The sequence below is a fragment of the Hyla sarda genome, unplaced genomic scaffold (assembly GCF_029499605.1).
Source record: "Hyla sarda isolate aHylSar1 unplaced genomic scaffold, aHylSar1.hap1 scaffold_604, whole genome shotgun sequence".
NCBI lineage: Eukaryota > Metazoa > Chordata > Amphibia > Anura > Hylidae > Hyla > Hyla sarda.
In genome coordinates, this window is record NW_026610619.1 from 172,146 (window position 1) to 188,787 (window position 16,642).

The 16,642-nt window shown below is 51.5% G+C and overlaps 1 protein-coding gene across 1 annotated transcript; it reads right to left on the reverse strand.

Annotated features, from left to right (window-relative positions):
- Positions 1–6,800: 6,800 nt before the first annotated feature.
- LOC130340895 (oocyte zinc finger protein XlCOF22-like) lies at positions 6,801–16,021 on the reverse strand. The gene is made up of 6 exons (XM_056554221.1): positions 15,889–16,021; positions 14,999–15,178; positions 14,782–14,911; positions 13,009–13,175; positions 12,820–12,925; positions 6,801–8,012 (listed from the first exon to the last, which is right to left on the reverse strand). Exons 1-6 carry the CDS (start codon positions 15,964–15,966, stop codon positions 6,967–6,969), a joined length of 1,707 nt encoding a protein of 568 aa, XP_056410196.1. The 5' UTR covers positions 15,967–16,021; the 3' UTR covers positions 6,801–6,966.
- Between the last annotated feature and the right edge of the window lie 621 nt (positions 16,022–16,642).

Below are 16,642 nucleotides of genomic sequence, written 5' to 3' on the forward strand. Positions count from 1 at the left end.
GAATTCTTCCCCTTGGAACGATATGCTTCAGAAATGGCGGACCGGATCCACCTGGAGATGGTGGCCTTAGAAGCCGGCAAACCTTTGCGTCGGCCCTCCGGAAGGACAAACAGCGACTCCGACCGCCGGAAAGAAGAGGTGGCCTTGAGGTAAACTCGTAAGGCTCGGACCACATCCAGATTGTGGAGAGAACGCTCCTTAGGATGAGATGGAGCAGGGCAGAAGGAAGGAAGAACGATAGCTTTGTTCAGATGAAAGGACGAAACCACCTTCGTTTGAAAAGAAGGAACCGGCCGAAGTACCGCCTTGTCTTGATGAAGAATCAGGAAGGGAGGTTGACAAGAAAGAGCTGCCAATTCCGATACCCGACGGATCGAGGTCACCGCTATCAAAAAGGCGACCTTCAAAAAAAGGAAACGAACAGAAATATCGCGGATAGGCTCGAACGGAACGGATTGCAAGGCACTCAGGACCAAATTCAAGTCCCAAGTGGGAGTAGGAGACCTGTATGGAGGAATCTCGTGAGCTACTCCCTGGAGGAAAGTGTGAACCGATGAGTCGGAAGCTAGAGGCCGCTGAAAAAGAATAGACAGCACCGACACTTGACCCTTGAGAGAACTAAGAGCCAGGTGCAACTGCAAAACCCGGGTGGTCAGAGTCAGCAGGGTGATGTGGAGACTCTCCTCGTTCGGGATCCGGGACGGGGCCTTGATAAGCAGGTCGTCCAGGTAAGGAAGGACAGACACCCCCCGGGACCTGAGAATGGCCATGACAGCCGCCAGGACTTTGGTAAAAACCCGGGGGGCTGTGGCCAGACCGAAGGGCAGAGCCACAAATTGAAAGTGACCCTGCGGAACGGCAAAGCGAAGGAAACATTGATGAGGAATACGCATGTAGATACGCATCCCGAATGTCCACTGAAGACAGGAAATCGCCCTGATCCATGGATGCCACAATCGACCGTAGCAACTCCATACGCAAGTGGCGAAGCCGATGAGGTTGGTTGAGGAGTTTCAGGTCCAAAATCGGACGGACTGAACCCACCTTCTTGGGCACAATGAAGAGGTTTGAATAGAAACCCCTGAAACAGTCTTGATGTGGAACGGGCACAATGACACTCTGTTGCAGCAGAGTGCGAATGGCAGAATGAAAACCTGCGGCCAGAGTAGGTGAGCGAGGAGGCCGGGACCGGAAAAAAACGATCCCGGGGAAAAGAAGCGAACTCGATACGGTAACCGTCGGAGATGACGTCCTGGACTTTTGCCAACCAGACGTTCCGAAAAAGTAGTAAGCGACCACCCACCCGAGACAGAGTCCCAGGTGAGGGCACCCCTTCAGGTCGAGGAAGGTTTGCGGGTTCCCGATTTAGCGGGAAATCGGTTGGAACGATTACCCTGCTTCCAGGGGGAGCGGCTTTTGAAGGACGGGCCCTGTCTACCCTGCGAGGGGCTCGATTTCTCATGGCGCACTTGACCCAGGGAATGAAAGGGAGTTGACTTACGAACCCCTCCCCCCCCCCCCGAGCTGCAGTGCAGCGAACTTTGTTCTGGGGAAGCAAAGAACTTTTCCCGCCCGTAGCCTCTGAAATGTCGTCGTCTAGCCGTTTCCCAAAAAGGCGTCCACCAGTAAAGGCCATTGCCGTCAGAGATTTCTTGGAAGCCGAATCGGCGTTCCAAGCTTTTAGCCACATGGAACGACGGATGGAGACTAGATTGCCAGACGTGACAGCCGCACAGCGAGCAGACTCCACCGAAACCTGGCATAAATATTCGCCTGCGTCCGACACCTGACGAGCAATCTCAGCCAGATCATCCGGGGAGGCCCCGTACAACAGCCCTTGACGAAGCTGAGAAGCCCACACCGCTAAAGCCTTCGCGATCAAGGTTGAAGAGAAGGCTGGGAGCAGGGAGGATCCCACCGCGTCAAATGCGTATTTGGACAAATTCTCGACCCGCATGTCCGACTGGGGGGGTCCACAGATGGTGGAACAGTCCATTTAGAGATAAGGTCCTGAGGGAATGGACACAAAGTCTTTAACCGTTTAGTGCCTTGGAAGCGCTTCTCCGGAAGCCTCCAGGCGGTCTCCAGAAGTACATCAAACTCCTTATGAGGATGGAAAAACTTTGGAGAACTGGGAGTACGAGCAAAGGAAACTTCAGGAGCAGGGTCCGAAGGTCCAGGGTCCTGTAGATGGAAAGTGTCCCTGACTGCAGACACCAAGCCGTCCACCAAGTCAGACATGGAGGACAGCTCTTCAGAATCCGAATGAGGTTCAGAGTCCGCCAATTCACCCGGAGATTGGGAACGGTTAGTGGAGGCTCCCGATCTAGGTGACCGGGATCTAGAATGGCGGTTCGGGGAACGGCCCCTAGGAGAGCGGTCGCGTGACCGGGACCCTGCCTAGGAGCGGGGGATCTGGAGCGCCTGTTTTCAGGAAATGAGTCAGGATTAAAAAAAAAAAAACATGGACGTCTGTGGGAGAGTCGACGGTCCGAAGAAGCCGAACTTGCTTCCCGAGAGGGACGTAAGGAAGACTGCCTTAAGGCCGTAGCCACCTCCTTGGAAACCTGCGTCAAGTCTGAGATAGTCTGGGAGAGGGAAGACACCCAAACCAGGGCCGGATCAGGGACCACAGACACCGAAGGAGCATCTTGGGCAGGGGTAGTAGGGTGTGAGGAAGAGTAGGCAGAATAAGTGGGTACAGCCGAACCCCCCGAAAATTTAACCCTACACCCTGTACAAGCATAAAAGTGACCAAAGCAGGGGCCGCCTGTCTGAGGGAAGGTTCAATGCTGGGGGTAGACATTGCCAAGCACAGCCAACTAGAGACAGAAGAACTGGAACTAGCTCATTCAGGTTCCTGACTGATGTCCCTGCAGCTTCGGAATACAGGACGGTTGGCTGAATAAGCAGAGATATAGACTATGCAGGCTGAGATGGAGACCCACAGGAGCAGAGTGCAGCAGCGTCTGTGAAGAAGAAGTTCTGGACCCGGAGTGGGGTCACGTGATCTTGAGGGGAGGAGTTACCGCGCACGCGCTAGCACCGGAGAGGCTGAGACAGCCTGGTGTGCCCGCGCTGCCGCCTGTCAGGGCTGCAAAGATTGGGCGCTCAGAGAGCGCGAAGAAGGGGGGCGGAGCTACACTCGGCCGGGACCAGGCCCAAGCCGCGGGCTAAAGTAGCGGCCTGGCTCCCGACCGAATGCCGCCCCAAAGTCTGCGAAGCCGCAGGCAGTCTACCTCTGCGGGGACAGCTGCTGGAGCAAATTTAGCCAAGACCAGCCGTGGGGCGGAGTTACACTCGGCCGCGACCAGGCCGAAGCCGCGGGCTAAATTAGCGGCCTGGCTCCCGGCCGAACACGTCGAACACGACAGTGGAGCCGGCAGTCGTCACCCTCCGAGGGAACGGCCGCCGGAGAATAATAGCAGAGGCCGGCCGCGGGGCAGAGCTACACTCGGCCGGGACCAGGCCAAAGCCGCGGGCTAAAGTAGCCACTGCGGGAACAGCTGCCGGGGATATATAACCGGACCGGACAGCCCAAATGTCGACCGGAGAAGGGGCAGCTGCCCCACCATGTGTGGGGATACTGCAGCCCACAGATGTCGCGGTTGCGGTCAGAGCCCCCAAAAAAGTGACAGGTCCCAGAATGCCCCCACCCCATAACAATAAGGGGGCCCCCCAAGTGAATAAAGCATTCCCCATTAACCCTTGAGGAGCCGTAGGCAGATGTAGAGGGGTGAGGGATGTAGATACTCACCTGCTATGGAGGTATTCCAGATAGCGGAGAGAAATGTAGTAAAGCAGCACTCACCCCAGATGACCTGTGCAGACAGGAACGATTCTTTATTCCAAATAGCGGTAAAACAGGGAGTAGGAGAACATACAGCGGGGAGAACGAAGACCGTAGCCACGGTCAGACGCGGGGGCACACCAATGAACAGCAACTAGTTTCACGTCACACCGACGCTTCTTCCGGCTGCAGGTGTACACCTCCTCTAAGCAGGTAGGTCTCTTATATACACCGTCCCACAGTACATTTTACAAGACAGTGAGGCAAAAAAATAAAACAATAATGTGCATATTTAAAAACACTTAGAAAAAGCATGAGCGATAATCACAAGAAAGGGGAAAAATCGTGTCTTTCATTCAGTCCAAGAGGACCAACGGCATTCAACTTCAGTATCCACAGCGTTTCTCGCTGTAATAGGACTATATGCGGTTGTCCTATTCAGCCTATGTGTTATCCACCCCCCGCACAAGCTTGTTGGCAGTGTTGCAGTGCCTGATTCCTTTTCTTTCTCTGAGATACCTTCTGCTATGGAGGTATACTTACCTCCTTAGAAGTTCTTCCCCAGAAGTCTTCACCAGACTAAGCCTGCTGCATCATGCCAGGCTTCTTTAAGCGGGGCAAGCAGAGGCAATAGGCGACCCGAACCCAAGGTACAGACCTGATGCTGGCCGGTGGCGAGGAAGGGTTAACGGACCATACTCTATGGAACCGTGCCCTTCAGTCGCATGTAGGGAAACAGGCAGCACCATGCTCTTGTCGTCCCTACCTAGAAAAAATAAAAAAGAAGAAAAAATGCTAAACTCTAACACTAAAAAATAATAAATAGACCAGGCCTGGAGCAATCCAGGCCCGTGTTGCCTCCTATGACACTAAGCTAAAATAGAGTGTCTCTAAGGCAGTAGGTGGGGTATACCCTGCTGGGAGGGGCCGACTTCTTTTTTGTATGCCCAGTGTCAGCAAGATATACCCACGGTTCCTGTGTCCCCCAATGGAGCTGGATGAGAAATATATTTTATGATCCTGTATGATGAACGGCGTCAACGTAAAAAAAAAAATATGTAAAAAGTTCAGAACTGTTGATCTAAAAACGTAAACAGACGATCAAAGAGTCCCATAAAAACAAAAATGGTCCCGATAAAAGAATGTCCCTCCGCCGCGTCTACGGAAAAATAAGGTTATAGGGTCAGAGGAAGATTTTATCTATAATGAATTCCTTACAAAAATTTAGGTTTTGTTTTACTACTTTAAAAAAAAATTATTAAAATTTGGGATAATTTTTCCATCATCCCACAAATACATTTTTTCCTGTTTCACCATATATTTTGTGGTAAAATGAGTGATGTCATAACAGAACAATTGGTGGCGCAAATAAAAAAAAAAACTTAAAGAAGAAGAACAAGAAGCCTCATCGGGGGTCAGTGGCGGGAAATTGTAAGCGTTATGGCTATTAGAGGGCAAAGAGGAAAAAAGGGAAAACCCTGCGTCCTTAAGGGGTTCAATAAATAAGTTTCCTGTTTTATTAAAAATTTAGACAACATTCTAGACATCGCCGCACTGGGCACTAGAGTTTGGCTTATGTTTGTTTCTCTGCTTTGGCCGTGTATATTCAGCGACACAATTTCAGGTGATGTGTCCCCGCCCCCCACTGGGACAGCACAGAGGTCTCTGCCCACATCCTCCACTGGGACAGAACAGAGGTCTAAGCCTCCATCCTCCACTGGGACAGAACAGAGGTCCCTGCCCACATCCTCCACTGGGACAGAACAGAGGTCCCTGCCCACATCCTCCACTGGGACAGAACAGAGGTCCCTGCCCACATCCTCCACTGGGACAGCACAGAGGTCCCTGCCCCCATCCTCCACTGGGACAGCACAGAGGTCTCAGCCTCCATCCTCCACTGGGACAGAACAGAGGTCTCAGCCTCCATCCTCCACTGGGACAGAACAGAGGTCTCTGCCCACATCCTCCACTGGGACAGACCAGAGGTCTCTGCCCACATCCTCCACTGGGACAGACCAGAGGTCTCTGCCCACATCCTCCACTGGGACAGACCAGAGGTCTCTGCCCACATCCTCCACTGGGACAGAACAGAGGTCTCTGCCCACATCCTCCACTGGGACAGAACAGAGGTCTCTGCCCACATCCTCCACTGGGACAGCACAGACTTCCCCATCCTCCACTGGGACAGCACAGAGGTCCCCGCCCGCTCCTCCACTGGGACAGCACAGAGGTCCCCGCCCGCTCCTCCATTGGGACAGCACAGAGGTCCCCGCCCGCTCCTCCACTGGGACAGAACAGGGGTCCTCGCCCAGTCCTACATTTTGACAGAAGAGGTACCCGCCCCCGTCCTCCATTTGGACAGAAGAGGTACCCGCCCACGTCCACCACTGGGACAGCACAGAGGTCTCCGTCCTCCACTGGGACAGCACAGAGGTCCCCGCCCGCTCCTCCACTGGGACAGCACAGATGTCCCCGCCCCCGTTCTCCACTGGGACAGCACAGATGTCCCCGCCCCCGTGGCTTTCACAAGAAAAAGGTACTGGTTGTGTACACCCAGAATTCAACCATTACCATATGACCAGGTGAGATCAATGAACCCAGAGAAATGGTCCTAAAATTGTGGCCCTCCAGTTGTTACAAAACTACAACTTCAAGCATGCTGGGAATTGTAGTTTTACAACCACATCTGAAGAATCAGTGACCTATGACATCCACACGCAGGCCGATCCTCTCAGACACGGTCACATATACAACCAGCACACGGTCACGATACATTCTGTTGAAGACGTCATTATCGAGAATATTCTGGAACGTTCATGAAGTCATATATCAAATAAATAGGTTTCCAGGCCTAACATTTGTAAGCTCTCCGCCTAAAATCCACGAGGACTGAGCGCTGTTCTCCACATTACTGACAGGGTAACATAAAACCGCATAACAAGAACCGCTGGTGACCATTTCACCAAGAACCGGCCATCTCCCCGCAGAAGGCGGGGCAAGGAGACCTGTGAGGGACGTGAAACCTCTGTAAAATTCCCTTTAGGCAGAGATCCTCCTAAATCTATAAATACATAAGAGCCGGGGACACAGTACAGCGCCCTCTAATGTCTGAAGGGGAATTTCATGTTACAAGCTTTTCTGATAAATCGTTTATTTCTAGATGTCCTGGAATGTTCCTATTTTATATGAATCTTCTGATGCTGGACGAGGCCCGGCTTCTGTGTAAAACATTTCCCACACTCTGAACATGAGAAGGGTTTTTCTCCGGTGTGAATGCGCTCATGTTGAATCAGTTTTGATCTGCGTATAAATCCTTTTCCGCACTTGGCACAGGAATATGGCTTCTCCCCCGTGTGAATCTTCTGATGTTCAACCACGTCGTATTTCTGGGTGAAGCATTTCCCGCACTCTGAACATGGAAAAGGCTTCTCCCCTGTGTGAACCCTCTGGTGTTTACCGAGTGTGGTTTTAAGAGCAAAACATTTGCCGCACTCAGAGCAGGAAAACGGTTTCTCACCAGTGTGAACTCTCTCATGGCGAACGAGTTTTGATTTGCGTGTAAACCGTAATCCACATTTTGAGCACGGAAACGGTTTTTCCCCTGTGTGAATTTTCTGATGTTCGAGAAAACTATATTTCTGAGTGAAACATTTCCCGCACTCAGGACATGAGAAAGGCTTTTCCCCCGTGTGAGTTCTCTCATGACGATCCAGGGTCCACCTGTCCTTAAACCGTTTTCCACATTCAGAGCATGAAAAACGCTTCTTTACTCCCATGTGACTTCTCCAGTGTTTGAAGTAATGTGATTTTTGCTTGAAACATTTCCCACATTCAGAACAGGAGAATGGTTTCTCCCCGGCGTGCAGTCTCTGGTGTTCGGTAAGATTAGCCTTGTACACAAAGCCTCTGCCGCACTCACCACAGGTAAACAGCTTCTCCCCGGTGTGGATCCGCTGGTGGATCAGGAGGCTTCCTTTCTTAGAATAACATTTCCCACATTCTACACATGAATACACTTTGGTCTCTGTGAGATCTGCGCTCTGTGTGTCACTACATGAAGTTTCTAAAGAACATTCCCAGGCGTGTGAAGAAACCGGAAATATATTGTGGGGAGTCTCATCTGTGGAATCCAGACTGGAACCATCGGCTTCCATCTTACAGTCTGGGGAAATGACGAGGCATCCCCTGGAGAAGTCCATGGTGTTCAGCAGATCCACGGTGCCTGAGGGAGAGATGAGAAAACGAAACGTCTGTCATCAGTTCAGAGCTCAGGATCAGGACTGTTCTGTGAAAGTGGAAGATTCATCATTAAGAGGTTGTCTAATTTTGCCCATTATGTGGGATATAATAAAATAAACCTTTAGTAGTCTGCTGTGGGAGTGAACCTCAAGGAGGTGTGGATGGTTGGGAGCTGGAGTTCAGGAAGACATCGGGGGTGGGAGGGCTGGAGCTCAGGAAGACATCAGGGGTGGGAGGGCTGGAGCTCAGGAAGACATCGAGGGTTGGAGAAAGCTCAGGAAGACATCGGGGGTTGGATGGCTGGAGCTCAGGAAGACATCGGGGGTTGGAGGGCTGGAGCTCAGGAAGACATCGGGGGTTGGAGAAAGCTCAGGAAGACATCGGGGGTTGGATGGCTGGAGCTCAGGAAGACATCGGGGGTGGGAGGGCTGGAGCTCAGGAAGACATCGGGGGTGGGAGGGCTGGAGCTCAGGAAGACATCGGGGGTTGGAGGGCTGGAGCTCAGGAAGACATCGGGGGTTGGAGGGCTGGAGCTCAGGAAGACATCGGGGGTTGGAGGGCTGGAGCTCAGGAAGACATCGGGGGTTGGAGGGCTGGAGCTCAGGAAGTAATCGGGGGTTGGAGGGCTGGAGCTCAGGAAGACATCGGGGGTTGGAGGGCTGGAGCTCAGGAAGACATCGGGGGTGGAAGGGCTGGAGCTCAGGAAGACATCGGGGGTGGGAGGGCTGGAGCTCAGGAAGACATCGGGGGTGGGAGGGCTGGAGCTCAGGAAGACATCGGGGGTGGGAGGGCTGGAGCTCAGGAAGACATCAGGGGGGGAATTTGACTGGAGCTCAGGAATATTGGGGGGCTGGAGCAGTAAACTGGTGGGGGGGGGGGGGTTGGGAAATCGCTGGACATGAATGGCTCTCCATATAACACCTGGACACTGAGTCCTCAACCTTTTCATGCCAAGTACCCCACAGTAATAAGACCCCAAGGAAGCCACAGTCTATGTCAGCAGATCAGATCCCTGTAACAATGTTCGCAACCTGTCCGAGTAATAATGCCCCCTCCTACACAGATGACCGCTCCATCCCAGTAATAATGCCCCCTCCTACACAGATGGCCGCTCCATCTCAGTAATAATGCCCCCTCCTACACAGATGACCGCTCCATCCCAGTAATAATGCCCCCTCCTACACAGATGACCGCTCCATCCCAGTAATAATGCCCCCTCCTACACAGATGACCGCTCCATCCCAGTAATAATGCCCCCTCCTACACAGATGACCGCTCCATCCCAGTAATAATGCCCCCTCCTACACAGATGACCGCTCCATCCCAGTAATAATGCCCCCTCCTACACAGATAACCGCTCCATCCCAGTAATAATGCCCCCTCCTACACAGATGACCGCTCCATCCCAGTAATAATGCCCCCTCCTACACAGATGACCGCTCCATCCCAGTAATAATGCCCCCTCCTACACAGATGACCGCTCCATCCCAGTAATAATGCCCCCTCCTACACAGATGACCACTCCATCCCAGTAATAATGCCCCCTCCTACACAGATGACCGCTCCATCCCAGTAATGCCCCCTCCTACACAGATGACCGCTCCATCCCAGTAATAATGCCCCCCTCCTACACAGATGACCGCTCCATCCCAGTAATAATGCCCCCTCCTACACAGATGACCGCTCCATCCCAGTAATAATGCCCCCTCCTACACAGACGGCCGCTCCATCCCAGTAATATTGGCCCCTTCTACACAGACGACCGCTCCATCCCAGTAATAATGCCCCCTCCTACACAGATGACCGCTCCATCCCAGTAATAATGCCCCCCTCCTACACAGATGACCGCTCCATCCCAGTAATAATGCCCCCTCCTACACAGATGACCGCTCCATCCCAGTAATAATGCCCCCCTCCTACACAGATGACCGCTCCATCCCAGTAATAATGCCCCCTCCTACACAGATGACCGCTCCATCCCAGTAATAATGCCCCCTCCTACACAGACGGCCGCTCCATCCCAGTAATATTGGCCCCTTCTACACAGACGACCGCTCCATCCCAGTAATAATGCCCCCTCCTACACAGATGACCGCTCCATCCCAGTGATAATGCCCCCTCCTACACAGACGACCGCTCCATCCCAGTAATAATGCCCCCTCCTACACAGACGACCGCTCCATCCCAGTAATAATGCCCCCTCCTACACAGATGACCGCTCCATCCCAGTAATAATGCCCCCCTCCTACACAGATGACTGCTCCATCCCAGTAATAATGCCCCCTCCTACACAGACGACCGCTCCATCCCAGTAATAATGCCCCCCTCCTACACAGACGACTGCTCCATCCCAGTAATAATGCCCCCTCCTACACAGACGACCGCTCCATCCCAGTGATAATGCCCCCTCCTACACAGACGACCGCTCCATCCCAGTAATAATGCCCCCTCCTACACAGACTACTGCTCCATCCCAGTAATAATGCCCCCTCCTACACAGATGACCACTCCATCCCAGTAATAATGCCCCCTCCTACACAGATGGCCGCGGCAGCTCAGTAATAATGCCCCCTCCTACACAGACGACCGCTCCATCCCAGTAATAATGCCCCCCTCCTACACAGATGACCGCGCCATCCCAGTAATAATGCCCCCTCCTACACAGATGGCCGCTCCATCCCAGTAATAATGCCCCCTCCTACACAGACGACCGCTCCATCCCAGTAATAATGCCCCCCTCCTACACAGATGACCGCTCCATCCCAGTAATAATGCCCCCTCCTACACAGACGACCGCTCCATCCCAGTAATAATGCCCCCTCCTACACAGACGACCGCTCCATCCCAGTAATAATGCCCCCTCCTACACAGACGACCGCTCCATCCCAGTAATAATGCCCCCTCCTACACAGATGACCGCTCCATCCCAGTAATAATGACCCCTCCTACACAGACGACCGCTCCATCCCAGTAATGACCCCTCCTACACAGATGACCGCTCCATCCCAGTAATATTGGCCCCTTCTACACAGATGACCACTCCATCCCAGTAATAATGCCCCCCTCCTACACTAACGACCGCTCCATCCCAGTAATAATGCCCCCTCCTACACAGATGACCGCTCCATCCCAGTAATAATGCCCCCTCCTACACAGACGACCGCTCCATCCCAGTGATAATGCCCCCTCCTACACAGATGACCGCTCCATCCCAGTAATAATGCCCCCTCCTACACAGACGACCGCTCCATCCCAGTAATAATGCCCCCTCCTACACAGACTACTGCTCCATCCCAGTAATATTGGCCCCTTCTACACAGATGACCACTCCATCCCAGTAATAATGCCCCCTCCTACACAGATGACCGCTCCATCCCAGTAATAATGCCCCCTCCTACACAGATGACCGCTTCATCCCAGTAATAATGCCCCCCTCCTACACTAACGACCGCTCCATCCCAGTAATAATGCCCCCTCCTACACAGATGACCGCTCCATCCCAGTAATAATGCCCCCTCCTACACAGACAACCGCTCCATCCCAGTAATAATGCCCCCTCCTACACAGACGACCGCTCCATCCCAGTAATAATGCCCCCTCCTACACAGATGGTCACTCCAGCCCAGTAATAATGGCCCCTCCAGCCCATTAATAATGGCCCCTCCTACACAGATGGCCGCTCCAGCCCTCATCAGCTGCAACAATGGATGTGTGATATTACAGGCAGCTCATGGACCTCACGATCAGTGTATGGGTGGGGTTCTCCAGAGTGCAGGGGAGGGGGCAACCAATATGACACCCATACTACATTAATGGGACAGATACATAGAGGTCTCCATAAGACAAGCCCTTTACGATGTTCACAGAAAAAGCCTATGTTCACACACAGAATTTTAGGCCATTATAAAGTGTCTGGTTTTCTGCTCAAGCCGAAAAGCAAAACCAAACATGATCTTCTGCAGTTTATTTAGCTTTTTTACATTTTTCTTCTGCCGTTTTTGGAGGCTCAATAAACCTGTTGTTACGCCGAGCGCTCCGGGTCCCCGCTCCTCCCCGGAGCGCTCGCAACATCCTCGCAATCGCAGCGCCCCGGTCAGACCTGCTGACCGGGTGCGCTGCGATACCTCTTCCAGCCGGGATGCGATTCGCGATGCGGGTGGCGCCCGCTCGCGATGCGCACCCCGGCTCCCGTACCTGACTCGCTCTCCGTCGGTCCTGCCCCGGCGCGCGCGGCCCCGCTCCTTAGGGCGCGCGCGCGCCGGGTCTCTACGATTTAAAGGGCCACTGCGCCGCTGATTGGCGCAGTTGGTTTAATTAGTGTATTCACCTGTGCACTTCCCTATATAACCTCACTTCCCCTTCCCTTCCTGGCCGGATCTTGTTGCCATTGTGCCAGTGAAAGCGTTTCCCAGTGTGTTCCTAGCCTGTGTTCCAGACCTCCTGCCGTTGCCCCCGACTACGATCCTTGCTGCCTGCCCCGACCTTCTGCTACGTCCGACCTTGCTCTTGTCTACTCCCTTGTACCGCGCCTATCTTCAGCAGCCAGAGAGGTTGAGCCGTTGCTAGTGGATACGACCTGGTTGCTACCGCCGCTGCAAGACCATCCCGCTTTGCGGCGGGCTCTGGTGAAAACCAGTAGCAGCTTAGAACCGGTCCACTAGCACGGTCCACGCCAATCCCTCTCTGGCACAGAGGATCCACCTCCTGCCAGCCGAAGCGTGACACCTGTGTGTGAACAAGAGTCAATAGATGAGACTAAACATGGAGACCATGATGCCTCCTGGACTCACCTACGCTGATATCTACAGGAATCTCCTCCTCCTTTATCTGCGGACATCCCATATACATCTCCTCCGGGTCGTCCTCAACAACCTCAACATGAAGAAGATTGTCATCCTAAAAAAGAACAACATTCACTACTATGGACAAAATGTCCAAAAAATAACCAGAGAACAAACCGGATATCACAGAACATCTACCTGATCCTCCTCCTGCAGATCATCTCCATCCACCAGATCCTCCTCCTGCAGATCATCTCCATCCAACTGATCCTCCTCCTGCAGATCATCATCATATCCCCCCGCACAGTCCTGGGAATCCAGAGGAGCAGGACATCTCTCTGGTGGGTTCCTCTTCCTGGATCCATCTGTAGGAGACACACAGTGACTGAATACATTGTGTAGATGATCAGATGATGGGGGATCTAGGGGCCCCCAATACTGCTCTCTCCTTTACCATCAATGAGAGTCTCCTCTTATCCAGTGGTGATGTTGGGGGCTGGTGGTCTATAATAAATATATCTTACCCAGTGGTGATGTTCGGGGCCGGTCGTCTATAATAAATATATCTTACCCAGTGGTGATGTTCGGGGCCGGTGGTCTATAATAAATATATCTTACCCGGTGGTGATGTTCGGGCCGGTGGTCTATAATAAATATATCTTACCCAGTGGTGATGTTCGGGGCCGGTGGTCTATAATAAATATATCTTACCCAGTGGTGATGTTCGGGGCCGGTGGTCTATAATAAATATATCTTACCCAGTGGTGATGTTCGGGGCCGGTGGTCTATAATAAATATATCTTACCCAGTGGTGATGTTCGGGAACGGTGGTCTATAATAAATAGTGGTGATGTTGGGGGCCGGTGGTCTATAATAAATATATCTTACCCAGTGGTGATGTTGGGGGCCGGTGGTCTATAATAAATATATCTTACCCGGTGGTGATGTTCGGGGCCGGTGGTCTATAATAAAAATATCTTACCCGGTGGTGATTTTCGGGGCCGGTGGTCTATAATAAATATATCTTACCCGGTGGTGATGTTCGGGGCCGGTGGTCTATAATAAATATATCTTACCCAGTGGTGATATTCGGGGCCGGTGGTCTATAATAAATATATATCTTACCCAGTGGTGATGTTGGGGGCCGGTGGTCTATAATAAATATATCTTACCCAGTGGTGATGTTGGGGGCCGGTGGTCTATAATAAATATATCTTACCCAGTGGTGATGTTGGGGGCCGGTGGTCTATAATAAATATATCTTACCCAGTGGTGATGTTGGGGGCCGGTGGTCTATAATAAATATATCTTACCCAGTGGTGATGTTGGGGGCCGGTGGTCTATAATAAATATATCTTACCCAGTGGTGATGTTGGGGGCCGGTGGTCTATAATAAATATATCTTACCCAGTGGTGATGTTGGGGGCCGGTGGTCTATAATAAATATATCTTACCCGGTGGTGATGTTGGGGGCCGGTGGTCTATAATAAATATATCTTACCCGGTGGTGATGTTCGGGGCCGGTGGTCTATAATAAATATATCTTACCCAGTGGTGATGTTCGGGGCCGGTGGTCTATAATAAATATATCTTACCCGGTGGTGATGTTGGGGGCCGATGGTCTATAATAAATATATCTTACCCGGTGGTGATGTTGGGGGCCGGTGGTCTATAATAAATATATCTTACCCGATGGTGATGTGAGGGGCCGGTGGTCTATAATAAATATATCTTACCCGGTGGTGATGTTCGGGGCCGGTGGTCTATAATAAATATATCTTACCCAGTGGTGATGTTGGGGGCCGGTGGTCTATAATAAATATATCTTACACAGTGGTGATGTGAGGGGCCGGTGGTCTATAATAAATATATCTTACCCAGTGGTGATGTTGGGGGCCGGTGGTCTATAATAAATATATCTTACCCGGTGGTGATGTTCGGGGCCGGTGGTCTATAATAAATATATCTTACCCGGTGGTGATGTTCGGGGCTGGTGGTCCTCCATCATGACTATGTCCTGGTACAGATCCTTGTGTCCTTCTATATACTCCCACTCCTCCATGGAGAAATAGACAGTGACATCCTGACACCTTATAGGAACCTGACACACACAATGATCCAGTCATCATCCAGACCCATCATCCCTTGTGTTCCTGTATAATGTCCCAGCATTCCCAGCAGCGCTCACCTCTCCAGTCAGCAGCTCCATCATCTTGTGGGTGAGTTCTAGGATCTTCTGCTCATTGTTCCTCTCAGGTATCAGTGAGGGAGGTGGAGGCTCCGTGATGGGGCCCCGGGCCCTGCTCCATCCTCCTGACCTGCTGGGGGCCACACACTCTCCAGATGTCTTCTTCACTACTGTGTAATCCTGAGTATGGAGAGACCCCGATAAATATCCCTATATACAGACCCCTCACCTCTCCGGTCATGTCCTGTATTATCCCTAGAGATAAGAGGTCATGTGACCATTTCCCACAATCCCTCACCTCTCCGGTCATGTCCTGTATTATCCCTAGAGATAAGAGGTCATGTGACCATTTCCCACAATCCCTCACCTCTCCGGTCATGTCCTGTATTATTATCCCTAGAGATAAGAGGTCATGTGACCATTTCCCACAATCCCTCACCTCTCCGGTCATGTCCTGTATTATCCCTAGAGATAAGAGGTCATGTGACCATTTCCCACAATCCCTCACCTCTCCGGTCATGTCCTGTATTATTCCTAGAGATAAGAGGTCATGTGACCATTTCCCACAATCCCTCACCTCTCCGGTCATGTCCTGTATTATCCCTAGAGATAAGAGGTCATGTGACCATTTCCCACAATCCCTCACCTCTCCGGTCATGTCCTGTATTATCCCTAGAGATAAGAGGTCATGTGACCATTTCCCACAATCCCTCACCTCTCCGGTCATGTTCTGTATTATCCCTAGAGATAAGAGGTCATGTGACCATTTCCCACAATCCCTCACCTCTCCGGTCATGTGACCATTTCCCACAATCCCTCACCTCTCCGGTCATGTCCTGTATTATCCCTAGAGATAAGAGGTCATGTGACCATTTCCCACAATCCCTCACCTCTCCGGTCAGCAGGTAGATGATCTTCAGGCTGAGCTCTAGGATCCTCTTGTTCATCTTATCTGGGTCCATCCTCATTTCGTCATTTAGTGGGGAGAAGTCTCGGGTCAGTCCAGGGGGAGGAGTCTTAGGTCAATCTGAATAGAAGATTATGATGGATCCATGATTAATGACTGTGAGGATTACACTACTGTGATATAGATAGATATATATATATAGATATATATATATATAGATATATGGACGGTGGTGTCAAGGAAATCGATTTTGTCTGAACTGTAGTGCATTGTGAATTGTAATTCAGGCCATATTGAATTTATGTAGTTCTGAAAAGTTATGAGGGTGTCCATTGGTCCACCCCAGATGCAAAAAATGTTGTCTATGCAACGTTTCCATATAATTGAGTGGGTTTGGAACAGAGCATCCGGGTAAATGAATTCGGCTTCAAAAAATACCATGTAGGAGTTAGCATAGGGTGGTGCCATATTGGAGCCCATGGCCGTCCCTTGAATCTGTAAATAAAAATCATCCTCAAAGAGGAAGTAGTTATTGGACAGAACCAGTTCTACCAAGTCCGTACAGAAATTGTTGCAGGATGTGTCAAAATCAGAGTGTGTCAGTAATCGTTTAACAGCATGTGTACCCTTGTCATGTTGGATGGATGTATATAGACTACAAACATCTAGGTGTCATAGGGATGGCATCCGGGGGAATTCGTCTGAGTGTTTTGATGATCTCTAAGAAATTTGAGGTG